At 50.5% G+C, this 13393-nt stretch overlaps 1 protein-coding gene and 1 long non-coding RNA gene across 58 annotated transcripts in view; both read left to right on the forward strand.

The window, feature by feature from the left end:
• LOC100737336 (NBPF family member NBPF6-like) overlaps positions 1–6770 on the forward strand; it is a 117506-nt gene extending 110736 nt beyond the window's left edge. For 30 of the 50 annotated variants that reach the window (XM_085023294.1, XM_085023288.1, XM_085023284.1 and 27 more), the window contains 4 exons: positions 495–688; positions 1407–1634; positions 3003–3208; positions 5479–6770. In XM_085023294.1, the coding sequence (XP_084879420.1) occupies positions 495–688; positions 1407–1634; positions 3003–3199 (619 nt within the window). In that variant the 3' untranslated portion in view covers positions 3200–3208; positions 5479–6770. The remainder of the gene's footprint in view (positions 1–494; positions 689–1406; positions 1635–3002; positions 3209–5478) is intronic. The other 20 variants (XM_085023308.1, XM_085023303.1, XM_085023327.1 and 17 more) reach the window with 2 other exon arrangements.
• A 3026-nt stretch (positions 6771–9796) lies between these two features.
• The window catches only part of LOC110260431 (uncharacterized), a 52303-nt gene continuing 48706 nt past the window's right edge, over positions 9797–13393 (forward strand). For 5 of the 8 annotated variants that reach the window (XR_014844304.1, XR_014844305.1, XR_014844306.1 and 2 more), the window contains exon 1: positions 9797–10005. This is a non-coding gene — a long non-coding RNA (uncharacterized LOC110260431). Of the gene's footprint in view, positions 10006–10989; positions 11208–13393 lie in introns of all 8 variants that reach the window. The other 3 variants (XR_014844303.1, XR_014844301.1, XR_014844302.1) reach the window with 1 other exon arrangement.

The following is a 13393-nucleotide window of genomic DNA, read 5'->3' on the forward strand; positions in this document are numbered from 1 at the left end:
GCCTGTTTGGCATCAGCATGTTGGCATAGGTTTCATAGCAAGAAATGGAGACTGACAGTGATAGTATATTATTGCCACCACAAAGAGAGACAGAGGCCTTGATGGCCTGAGATGCCTGGGATTCCAGAGGCACCCCCAACCCCTCCCCATGCTGTAGGCACGTTCCCACCCCTTTCCCACTTTCAGTGCCATCGAAATGAAGGGCTGACACCACTGTTACGTGACACTCTGTGTTGTGGGTTATGACTGTACCGTATGGAGGTATTCGGTCTCCTCCTCATCAGCTTGTCATTGGCCAGAGCACTGAGGACCGACTGTCCTCACTATTTCCTGACCCTCTAAAAACACACTCTGCCCCCACCCCAGATACACACCCAGTTTGTCCCTCTCTAATGGGTCAGCCAGCCCCTTGGCTGCCTTCACCACACTCTTAATCATCTGATCCAAACCACACAGACTCTAAGATTCCTGTTCACTCTTGGGTGAATCCTCAGGCCTCCGTCCCCCACCAGGCTCCGCGGGGAGCTGCCGCCGATGGCAGAGTGTGGTGTCCCACAGAACTCACTGGATGGAAGTGCTTGGTCTTGCCCAGGTCTTCCCGACCTGTCGGACTCCTTCTGGCCTTACAGGAGTGCTGCCACCCTCTCATTTGAGAACATGGATGTCCCTGATGCTCAGGATGCAACCAGTGAGTAGTCAGGGCCCAGACCCCCCCGGAGGGGTGTGTGGTCTCAGGACTGTGCACTGCATGACCTCCCTGAAGAGACACAAATTCTGGTTCTGCAACCCTTCTGTGCCTTAGCTCCTATCAGGACTCAGCCCTGTACTACACTATTTATATGTGCTAGGACCTTGGCCCTTAGCCGACCCCATGTGGGAATAGAACACACATGTGTGTGGAGGCAGAAGAGCCGCCAACACTTATGAAGAAGGACGTTGAGAAGGCTCCAGAATTGGGATGTTCTCTTCGCTTTGTCCATGTCCTATCGTTGTCCAACTCCCTTTTCTATTGGTACCCGCAGACTTGAGGCCATACTTCTTCCCCTGGTCTTTTAGTCTTGTGGGCAGACATCAACAACTCTTTCTCCCTCAGGCCTTCTCATTAGGCTGAGGGACTGAGGTATGAGTCAGAGAATAATAGGTGTGACTTTATCGCAAATCAAACCCTCTCGGGTCATGTGGGTGATTTATTGTCTCAGGGACATCACAGCCTGGCCCCTGGCATCTCCGCATCCCCAGGCATAGCCATAGAGATGGCATCTCCTTCCCGTACATGATGGCTGCCTGTGTTGTCTGGGTCACTGTGTGCTTTCTCTGTTAGGCTGGGTCATCACAAATGGGTGTTCATGGAGGGCTTAGCAAAGGAAACCTTGGATGGGTGCTACTGAACCCGGTATTCTTTTCAGGTGACACCTGGGAGGATTGTCACCAAGTGCCTTTGAGTTTTGGAAGGCCAGAGATGCAAAGTTCACAAGCTCAGCTGCAGACAAGCACCCAGGTGGCCAATGATCTGCAGCTGCCCCTCGACCAGCATTTAGATCGTGGTGATGGCAAAGCCAGGCTCCACCTTTCCCCCACCATCCGGGGATTTACTGCCAACACTGATACCGGGGACCAAGGGCCACTCTTCCAAGGTAAGAGAGAAGAGGGGAATAGGGATTTCTCACCAAGGAGATGGGCGACAGAGTTGTGTGTTTTTCCCCCTCTTTTGAAAATAAAGAGCCACCTTCATCGGGAAGTGTACCAGTGGGTCTGTTGGATAACACCTCATTTAACTCAATCTCTTTCCTCTTATCCATAGCTGTCAGTTTCGCTCTCCTCAGGATCCGCTTCTTTGATTTTCTAACTTTGAGCTTTTCCATCCCTCACCTCCATGTCGATGGGCATGTACCATCCTTACCCTCCAGGAGTCTCAACCTCTCCAGCTGGAGCCTCAGGTGCCTGGGCTCATCCCTCAGATGTTGGCCTCACCTGAGAATGAGGAGGGACCCGGGTTCTCAGGTGGAGGTGAGATGAGAAGGAGCAGCACGGAGCAGCCTGGAGAGGCTCCTCGAAAGTGCTCAGGGAGTGTGGGGAAGTGTAGCCCTGACAGGTGCCATTAGGTCCTGGGGTAGCTAGTTGTCTTCTCTTCACTCCTGCCTCTCTTTTTCTTGGCCTTGGCCTCCCACATTCCCAGCCAAGTCCCAAGCTCTCTGGCTGAGTCACTCTCTCTCCTGCTCACTTTCCACAGAGGCCTGAGCATCAGTCTAGTTTCATAGCAGATTTTGCAACAATGGATAGTTTCAATGCCCTTGATTTTCATACTCCTCGATTCCTCCCCCGTATGTCACAGTTCATATTACCCACCAGAGCTTCTCTCTCTCCTTCTTGTTTCCATTCTTTGTTTCAAATTCAACTCATCAGGAGGCTGTTAGAATGAACCATCAGCAGTCTCACTGGTTTAATGTACACGCACACTTTGTGTATGTTTTCATTTATCAGCACACCTATACCTCGTGGGGACTGAGTGTGTCTAAACAATATGTGTACAGGATGTGTGTATATGTGGGTGTGTGTATCTATATACATATGCCCTATGATATGTATTGATGCACATTTAACATTTTTTCCAGGTTTAGCCTTCCCCAGGGCTTTTTTGCCCTGAGCTTTTCCTTCACCTGTGACTTTGCTTGGTCTCTACACTCTCATCCCGCCAAATAAGTACAACCCGCGTGTGGCATGGTTTCCTTGTCTTGGTCTTTTCTCCCTGGGAATGTTTTGTTTTTCTCAACGTTATTGTTCTTGACACCTTTTGGGCATTTGGGAGCATGTCTGCCTCATGGTAGTCTCACTAGTATCAGGAGTATCAACAGAAGGAAAGAAGTATCAAATGTCTCCAGTGGCTTCCTTCACCACGCACTTCCCGATGGCCCTTCATGTCCCTGGACACTGGGGGTGGAGCAGGGAGTCACAGGAAGATCATGAGTAACGATGGATCCTGTTGGCTGTGGTTTTCTCTTCAGAGCTGGGTCTGGATGCTTCCATCGGAATGAAGACCCCTCCCAAGCTGGAGGGTGAGGGCTCAGCTGCCAGCAGGCAGGAGTGTTGTGTGTGCCACCGCCTTCATGCCTTAAGTTTCCTGAAAGAGAAGATTATCCAAAGAAAACTGCAGTTCAGCAAGTGGAGACTGGCCTGCAGATTCCCTGGCCTCCTTGCTTAGGCTACCGAGGTAATCACCTCTCAGGCTCCTCCATGCCCTTTCTCCTTATGCACCACAGCTCAGTCTCCCACTAGGTTTTCGCTTCCTCCTTTGTGGACTCCACAGCTCTGGCTCCCTCTGCGTGGTCTTTCCTGCTTTCCAGGGGGTCCTTGCCTCTCAGTCTTTTGTTTGCATCTGACTCTGCCGTGCCCCTGCGACTGCTCGCCTGATATTCCCTCTGTCCTACTTTTAGCCCCAGGAAAGCCTGAGCCTGTGGTCTTTTCATCCCAACAGCATCTCTAAGGCTGCTGAATACATGGTGCTTTGCGGGAAATCACACACATTGTTGGCTTCCTCAGCATCCTTTCCTTCCCCCTCCAACTCCACTGCCTCTTGCATCCAGGACCACGGTCTTAATGACTCACTTGCATGTGGCTTTCCTTTGGTGATGTGGACCTAGGAAAACCCTTCATGCTCAACTTTGTACATGACGAAGGGCTGAAAGTGAGAAAAAGGGACCTGCTTACAAAAGCTACATAAGAACCGGGTCATAGGTGGGAGTGCTAGGCAGGCGTGGAGTCAGGTCCCCTCAGCGCCAGGTGGGCAGTCCTGTGAGGGACTCACTGGAGCTGGCATTCGGTGCAGGACAGTAGATGGCGCCCTCCTGGCACACTGGCCAAACCAAGATGTAGACACCCGGTTGTCACAGTGCTCAGGACATGAGGGGAGCAGGCATTGAGACCTCCTGCCCTTTGACCCACCTGCTCCTTTCACACGTGCAGTAAAATTCCAGAACATGACCTGAGTGGGCATCTGAGACCAGGGAATCTAGGAGAGCGTTGCAGTGAATGAACTTTGGACCAAACTTATGACGACTCAGGGAGAGACAAAGAATACAGGATGAACCTTGCTTCAGACAAACCCAATTGAGAAGGCAGATGGTTTCCATGAGAGTGTCAGAAGGACGACCGGAAACTCTGTGGGGCCAGGCAGAAAGAAGTTCTTGGTGGAAGGGATGGAAAGAAGCAAAAGGAGCAGTGTGAAGTAGTCTAGGCCTAGTAAGTAATTTGAAATCCCGTAATTCCAGATAGAAACTGGGTGAGCCTGGATCTAACATGGGTGCCACACACCAAGCCATTGAAATTCTCCCTTCAGGGGAGGTTTGCTTAGCAGGATTTTTTAAAGCTCTGTGAATAAGCATTTAAGGATTCAAAGCACGATGGATCTGGTAGGATGTCAGTAACCAGGATGGCAGTGTCCACTTGTGGCTTCTTTATAGAAAAGTGGAATATGGGCCAATGATGGACTTAGCCTTCTCTCCACAGAAGTATTTGTGCAGCTTGGAGACAAGAAAAGAGAAAGAGGCAGATAGATGCATTGGATATATAAGCTCTGTGTTTGGATCCAAGTTTCTCACAGTGTTTAGAGTACAAGATAAAGTAGACAAAAGAACATGGCATAGAAGCTCAGAGAAACTCCCTTCCTTCTGTAGCTCTGCTGTAGCAGCGCCTCTCTGTAAATACTTCTTCCTGTCCAGGAGGTTGACCAAACTGCCCCTAGTGCCTATAGACCTCTCCAGATGGGAGCCTTTCCTCTCTCTTCCTCCAAATGGGTGGGAAGGGCCTTTGGCCTGGCTTCTAGGGTCCGTGTTGTCCATAACAGGCCACCTGAGCTCAGTTACTCCTCAGTTCCTTGGCAGCATAGGTCCTCATCTATGAAAGGTGGAAGTAGAATCGGATATATTCTGAAGCCCCAGTGGGTCTCCCATTGCAGGGCACTCCCTGTAGCTGCCTCTCCTCCTCAGAGGACGGGGCATAGAATTAGGAGAGGGTGTGTTTCTCTACCAAGGACCCTCTGCTCTGGAGCGCAATTTGTTTTGGAATGTGTAAGAGGGATGCTAAGCACATCCATCCCTGGAACAGTGAGAAGGCCATCATTCAGTGCAGAGGAAGGGGCCTCAAGAGGGAAGTGGCTGCGGAGGACTGGGTGGGGGCATCTGGCTAAGGCTCTGCAGCAGCTCTGAGCTGGGATGTCACCAAGCAGTGGTGGGGTGAGGACAGGGGTCCCTAGATCCTGCCCCACAGGCTGGATGAACGTCTAAGGCATGGCTCTCACGTTCCCCTCCAGCCAGCCTGTGGCTCTGCCTTCAGCTCCTCGTGTCAGCAGGAGCCCAGCCTGCTCCTGGCCTCAGTCACCATGTGGCCATCCCTGCAGGCTCAGCTCTCAGCAGGACCCAGCAAAGACGCACATTGGATTTCTCTGTCCTCTCTCACCTCCTCTCCTCTCTCTGTGTTTCACAGGTATCTGTTACTTCCAGAACGAAGAAGAGTTATTGCCCAACCCCAAGAAACCACAGCAGAAAAGATTCCTTTTCCACCTGCTGAGAAAAACCTACAACAGCCAATCAAGTTGAAGCCCCAAAGGAACACTGGAGGGACCCTCTCCTGAGAATCAGCCTCTCAACCATCACCTCCTCCACCCACCGTTTTTACTCCAAAAGACTGATCTCATGAGAGAAATCGCAGTCATCGGCCTCCTCCCAGTCTTCGGTGTGATCAGTCGATGAGGAGACCAGGGCCCAGATGGACTGCAGTTTGGACCGACCTTCACCCTTGCTCCTGTCCACATTCATCCTCCTCACACAGGCATCAGGAGCCGCTGGCAGAAGGCCCCATGTCCACCTGGACATTCTTTGTCAGCACACGGGCTGTGGTCGGAGCAGACGCCCTTAACTGTGCAGTGTTCTTGCCGAAAGTGTTTCGCCTGAGTGTCTTCATGAGGTAGTTATCAGACAGCTGCAGAATGTAGGCCAGTGGCCCAGACACCTGGCCTGTCTTTCTTCAAACAGTCCATGTCTCCGCAAGGAAGACAACCAACAGGAGAAGAGAGATTTGGGGTTCCGAAGGACTAAGAAGATTATGTGACTATAATTCTTGAGTCCTTTTGAACCCCAAACGTCTCCTCACCTTTTGTGATTGTCTTTGACTGTGGGGACATTGACTGGTTTGCAGAGGACAAGTCAGTTGTCTGGCTCACAAGTCTGCATCCTTCAGTTGTCTGATGATTTCCTCCTGATGCAATTCAGGGGAAAGCTTTCGCCAAGAGCACAACGCAGTGCCTGCTGTGTGCTTCCTAGCACAGTCCCGCAGGAGGCTGAGCGTGTCCACATTGCCTGCCACCACTCCTGTCATTCGAGCATTGGACGCTTTGTTCTGGAGGGTCCTGTGAGATCTGTCCATTGGAAAGACCTGTTTTTCTCTCTCTGATCAGTCATTTGCTTAGTGGTGTATGAATTAGAGGCCATGAACTTTCTTCTTCTGTGATGCTGTTTCTCTAACAAGTTGCCATGCCTTATCAATCCCCGATTGATGATTCCTGATGTGTGTCCATTACCATATTTGTTTGTATGTTGGAAATTTCCGATTTAGTCATTCTGTAGACTTGTATTGCTGGCACTGTGCTGTGGAATGGGCATTCCTTTCCCTTCCTTGTCATGAAAAGTTTTCTTGAGTCTCACTGTGGATTCATACATTTTTCAAATTATTCCTAAATTAAAAATATTATAATAAAAAATAAAATATTTGTTATCCTACCATCATGTTAATGAGTTTTTTCCTTTGTACCTTTTTGTTTTTAGAGCTGCACGTGTGGTATGTTCCCAGGCTAGGGGTCCAACCAGAGCTACAGCTGCCAGCCTACACCACAGCCACATTAATACAGGATCCCAGCCTACTGTGGCCTACACCACAGCTCATGGCAATGCTGGATCCCAGACACACTGAGCAGGGCCAGGGAGCGAACCCCCATCCTCATGCCTACTGGTTGGATTTGTTCCCCTAGTGCCAAAATGGAAACTCCTTCCATTATTGTTTTAAGTTAGTTTCTTTTCCTGGGATCCAAATACAGCCCACAAAGTAATCAGGTGGATATGTGTTGAAGTTACTTACACACCCGTATATACATATGCTGCCCCTCTGCTCCTTCCTACCTCTGTCTCTCCCCCTTCCCTCCCTCCCATCCTTCCTTCTCTCCTTCCTTTCTCTCTCATCCTCACTCCCTCTCAGTTGAATTCTTCTTGGTCTCTTCCTGTCCCCCTCCTTTTTTTTTTATCATTCATTTCTTGAAGATACTGCCTTTTGGTTCTGTAGCTTTCCCACAGTGTAAACTCTGTACCTGAGTATACCGCAAAAAAATGCTTCTGTCCTCCATACTTCCTCTCTGGTGGTAGAATTTAGAGCAGTGTCATAACAGACAAAATTGCCAGGCATGTAGGTACCTTAAAATTTTCTTATAGCCATACTGAAAACCAAAACCTATCAACCCACAATACTACAAATATGCTCTTCCACATAGCTAATTAATGCTACACATGAAATATTCTACCAAAGTTTTAAAGTTCTGTTTGGTAGGAAAATATTTCACGTCTTCAGTTTTTCAGGCTACACTGACATGACTTATCAATCCCATACACTTAAGAACCAGTTCCTGAGACCTACTAGCCCCATTCTGCGTATGCCATAGCCACGTGGGTCTAATGGCCACTGTTTTGCACCTGGCAGATGTAGAGATGATGACATTCATGTTTGATACACTGGCGAGACTCTCTCAAACGGGGTGTGTGCTCTCTGATCAGGAGGCACGTCGGGTCCTGGGGGTTTTTTCTGTGATATTTGCAGCCCTTTGACATCAGGGCCTGGATCCAGCATCTGATGATGTGGAGCAAAATGGTGACATTCCATGGTGCTACAGTCTCACCTGGAACACTTGCCTAAAGAGAAACTTCCCGAAATCCTAAACAATACTGAGTTACGTAGGGGGATCATCTGTAAAGAAAACGGCAGCTTAATGAGCCAACTGCCAAGCACCTTCTCTGGTCACCAATTAGCTTCTTTTATTTCTGTATCTTCCCCTGTGTGACTAGGAACTCAAAGTTGGACACACACGGAAGTATTCCAATCCATTGCCCTATCTTCCTTACCGATACTCCAATCATCCTCCCTTTCATCGGTGAATGTGACTCTCAGCTGGTTCCTTCACCCTTTGGATAAGATCCTAACAGTCTTTGAGCCCTTTCCTGATAGCAGTGTAACAAGGTGCTCCTGTGTCCTCTTGAGTATTTCCTGCCCCTGACTTGGACTCAGTCATTTCTCAAAGATGCTCTGGTTTCTTTTTGTGCAAAACACGATTCCCAGATCAACTTGTGGAACCTAGAGCTACTCATTGGAATTGGTTTCTTTCTAGGCCTTTCCCGTGGAAGGAGCTAGGAAATACATTTTCATAATTCTATGCACTCGTGTATTGACATACATTCCCAAGCATGCACCATTCACATTCAGAACAACAGGCTTGTTATGGAAGTTTACATGCCTTCTGAATCGGGTTTCTCTGATACCCGCTTTTCTGTTGTTAAGGACACTGGGAGTAAGAGGAACACAGTATCCCACAGTCTCCTTTGCTTTTTCCCACATTATAGGGACAAAGGAATAAGGAGATACCAACAATGCCACTAACAACACAATAAAGGAGAGCAGTTTGGGGTTTTGTCAGTGCCTTGGGGAACAGAGACACTCTTGTGTTTCAGTTGCTTTACCACAGGTATAGCTCTTGTCCATCTGGTTGTTTCACAAAAGAGACGAGCATGTTCCTTTGTTACATGATGTTTTCAATGTCTAGAGACTTGTTTTTAACAATTTAATTTCATAGTGATTTTTTTTTTTTAAATGTAGGAGTTCCCATTGTGCCTCAGGGGTAACAAACACATCTAGTATCCAAAGGATTCAGGTTCACTCCCTGGATCCACTCAGTAGGCTAAGGATCCTGCATTACTGGTGAGCTGAGGTGTAGGTGGCAGAGGTGGCTGGGATCTGGTGATGATGTGGCTGTGGCCTATGATGGCAGCTGTTACTTCAATTCCACCCCTAGCCTGGGAACTTCCATAAGCCACAGGAGTAGCCCTCCAAAAACACTCAAAGAAACAAACATACAAAAGTAGTCTGGACTACTTTTGGCAGTCATCCAGCCTCAGCAGGACTATCTCAGCTCCTCACATGACCATTTACTCACAGGGACAACCTTGCAGGTACTAGAGTCGCGGTGATGCCCCCTTTTGGTCCATCCTCTGTGGTTAAGCCCTGGGACACAGGGTGACCTGACTACAGGTGGCACTGGCTCCACTGCTGCATCCCAGGCCGGTTCCAGGACAGCGACCAGCAGAGCTGCCTGGGTCCAGCCTGGAAGCCGCGAGCTTCCCCCGCCCACCCTGCCTCCCTGGTCCCCTCAGTCTTCCTGGCTCATCCAGGAGGCTGGGTTCTGGGACCCCGACTCCAGACAGGACCTGGAGCCTGGGGATGCCCTTGCCCACGCAGCCTGCCTCTCTCAGGTGCCAGTTCGCCTTGGGGACTGAGGCCATGCTGCGCTGTAAAAGACGCCGCCCAAAGGGCCAAGTCCCACGCAGAGTCGCCCTCGGACCCATGCATTCAGAGTCCAGAGGGCGCAGCATGACACGAGCGCACCGCCAGGGGTCGCCTCTCCCGCCGCTGAGCCAGGCCGCGCGCAGCCCCGCGGGCGCAGGCCCCGCCTCCCGCCAGGCGCGCTTCCTCAGCCGCCCGCAGGCTGCTTGCTCCGCGACGCCAGGAGGCCCCGGACTCGCCTGCCCGCGGCCTCCCTTTGGTTTGTACCTCCTCATGGAGGCGCTGAAATCCGTTTGGGGTCAGCGACAGGGCAGCGCTTTCGGGCCTCCCGCAAGTCCACCTCCTCTGCCGGCGTCTGTCGAGTGTTCTGCGCTGAAGGAGCTTTTCCTGCCAGAAAACCAAGTTCCTGTCCTCTTTGTAAGTGTCCCTCTTGGCGCTGGCCTGGCAGCTCTGAGCATCCGGAGAAGCGCCCTTGGGACTTCCCGGGATGTCCCCTCCTTGGGACCCCGGGGCCAAGGGTCGAGGGGCAGGGCACTGAGGGCTTCCCTGGGTGACACTGATTTGGAACCGAAGCGGCCTCCGTGTGCCCACAGGTGGCAGCGCGAGCACCCAGGCGGCTGGCGCCCTGCGGGGTGTGAGCAGGGGACTGAGTTTCTTCTGGGCTTTTCCCTCCCTCAGCTTCCTCCTCCTCTTCAGCTTTCCGGGTTGAGCAGGTCCTCGCCCACCCGGGTGCCCAAGACGGAGGCGGCCGCTGGGTCTGGGTGGGGAGCTCAGTGTGTGGTGGCACGGGGTGCCTTCTAGATGTTTCCAGGGGCAGGAGGCTTCTAGGGTTCAGGGGCCCGCTTTGAAAGCCTTGGACAGCCTCCCTTGCTGAGTTGGGTGAAGCCAAAGGGAGATGCGCAGGGCAGAGGGGCAAATGGCTGCGTTCAGGCCCAGAGGCTGGGCGGTCCGCAGAGCAGGGGCTTCCTGGGAGGCGAGGAGCAGGCGGCCAGGGCCATGGGCCCCTGGTGGGGGCCCGCGGCGGTGGGGGGCTGTCCCTCACTGGGATCGGTGCCCACAGGGGCCCAGCGTCCAGCCTGAGCGTGTCCAGTGTGTGGGGTCTGGATGAGTTTTCAGCAGAGGAGGGAGGGGCTGGGCGGCGGGTTCTCAGAGCCTGGCAGCAGCATAAGATCGTGTCATCCTGCTCTGTGGGTCCAGTAGGGAGCCTGACTGTTCATTGGTGAAGGCTGGTGTCCAAGCCCCCATGGCACTTGGAAGTTCTAGTTCTGCTTGAACTCATTTTCAGGCTTGTGGTTGTCAGCATTTCCCAGAGCCTCCTGAGCTGCGTTTATGGTTGGGGCAGCGACCCTGTCCTGGAGCTCTCAGGGCCTGTCCTCACTGTCCTCTGCTCTGTGCACACAGGGGGGCATATGTGGAATGTCGTCCTCCTGGAGAGTCACCGGGTCAGGCTGTGCCAGGGTTTCCACCCCCGGTCACCACATGGCCCTGGTCTCTGTGCACTTTCTGGCGTGCCCAGTCCACCTTGGCTTAGCTGACTCTTCATCTGGATTCCGGGGAACTGCCAGGCAGCCAGAGGCTGAGGGCACAAGCATGGGAATCATCCACTGGTCAGCCTCCAGGTGGGTGCATGGCAAGGTTCAGTAGCAGCTCCCCAATTACAGGATGCCACCAACACTTTGATTTGACAGTGTTTTTTTTTTTTTTGTTTTTAATTACGAATGTTACTTTTTACAACAGTTGAGATTTACAGATTGCCTGAGAAGATAGTAGAGTTCTCTCACAGCTGTGTTCTGTTCTCCCTCACAGGATTTCTTCCTCCTTAGGCTCTTGCCTGAGGAAGGTACAGAGGAGGGGGAGATCCCAAGATGAGGAAAGGGGTGTTCCCCCAATGAGGCTTATCCATCCCCCTCTAAATGCGCTGAACCCTGGGATTTCGCCACAGGGTGTAGAGTCGAATGCACAGTTTGTGGTAGAGAAGAACTGTGTTTGTGCTTTTCCCGGACAACTCATGGTCAATCTCAGACCATTTTATTTTAGTATATTCAGTAGTTTGGGTAAACTCTTGGGGGGCATTTCCTAGATGCATTTGCTGAGCAGGTAAGCCTTCTTGCTCCCCTTCTTAGTGGCTTTGGGGGGATAAAAAAAAAAAAAAGCTATATTCCTTTCATGTGCCAGACTGAATTGTCACCCATCAGGGTTTCAGTAGCTCAAGGCCTTAATCAACCCACCAAGGCCACTTTCTTTCAGCTCAGTCCCAGTCCCCATGTTACCCTGGGAAGGAGTGTCCCAGGTCACTCCTCTCCTGCAGAAACTCTACCAGAGATCTGGGACTCAGGGACCCTGTGTGGCCAGGTGACAGCCTCTCCCAGCCCGGGGAGGGCACAAGTATCTGCTGTCTCCCCTGGCTTCCCCTACTTTGCTTTCTCTTCTGTGACACTCAGGGCAATGCTCCCAACTCACACAGGGTACCATCTAGCGCTGTGTCCCCTTCTTAGCAACTAAGGCACAGGAACATTTTCTACCCAGAGGAGGTGAAAACCTGGGGAGGTTTGACTTTCTGGGGTCTGTTTTGGAGCAACAGAGTGAGGTTCCTGAGGGAAGGTCTGTGAGTCGTTGCCCCTCCTTGGGTGCCTGGGTTGGAGTCCAGGGATTTGAAACATCTGCTGTCTCTTCCTGGCTCCCCAGGAAAATCATGAGCTTGGGGCCAGTGTTTCCTCAGAGCCATCGCACAAAAGCCAGACCTTCTCATTGGGCCACTTTGTAGTCATGTTCTCCCTTCCTTTGCGGAGTAGAAACAACCAAGGGTGTCCTGCTTTTAAAGAGGCATGTTGAGTCATCAAGGAACTGTTTATAGCACAGCCCACAAAGGAATATCCTTTCAGCCTTTTGGAAGGGAGCTATGGGGTCTGCAGTCCCCAACATAGAATTATGCAGAAAATGTCCTTAGTGTTGGTATGTTGCTTTTAAAATACAAGGTTTGTCGTGTTTATTTTTTTTATTTTCTGATGTGTAGTTGATGTATGTAATGATAAAAAGATTCACAATATAAGGATTCACAAGTTAAAAGTTATATTCCATTGGTACTTGTAAAATAGTGGATATATTCCCCATGTGGTACAATAAATGCTGTTCCCTTATTTTATACATAATCGTTTGTAGGTCTTAATCTCTCTCCCTGTATTGCTGCCAGTCCCTTCCCTCTCCTTACTGGTAACCACTAGTTGATTCTGTATATCTGGGAGTCTCATTCTTTTTTCTTCTATTCAGTAGTTTGTTGTAGATTTTTTTCAATTCCACATAGAGGTGATATCATACAGCATTTGTCTTTGTCTGTCTGACTTAGGTTATGTAGCATAATACCCCATATGTCCATCCATGCTGTTGCAAATGGCACAGGTCATTGTTTTTTATGGCTGAGCAGCATGCCATTGTGTATGTATACCCCCTGTTTGTTATCCATTCATCTATGGATGGACACTTGGGTTGCCCTGATATCTTGGCTGTTGGTAATAAAGCTGCCACGAGCACTGGGATGCAGGTATCTTTGTGAATGTGTGTTTTTGGTGTATTTTGGATGCTTACCCACCAGTAGAATTGCTGGTCCTATGGTGGCACAATTTGTAGTACTTGTAGAAACTGCAAAATTGATTTTCACAGTGGCTACATCAACTTCTCTTCACTTGAGTGTTGTAGAAGTGTTCCCTTTTCTCACATCCTTGCCAGCATTTGTTCTTTATGTTCTTTCTGCTGACAGCCATTGTGGCAGGTGTGAGTTGATATCTCATGCTTTTGATTTGCATTGCCC

This window comes from Sus scrofa, chromosome 4 (assembly GCF_054392235.1).
Source record: "Sus scrofa isolate SSC_HxYL_T2T_F1_AM1 chromosome 4, Sscrofa_HxYL_maternal_Yorkshire_Landrace_v2.0, whole genome shotgun sequence".
Classification (NCBI taxonomy): Eukaryota; Metazoa; Chordata; class Mammalia; order Artiodactyla; family Suidae; genus Sus; species Sus scrofa.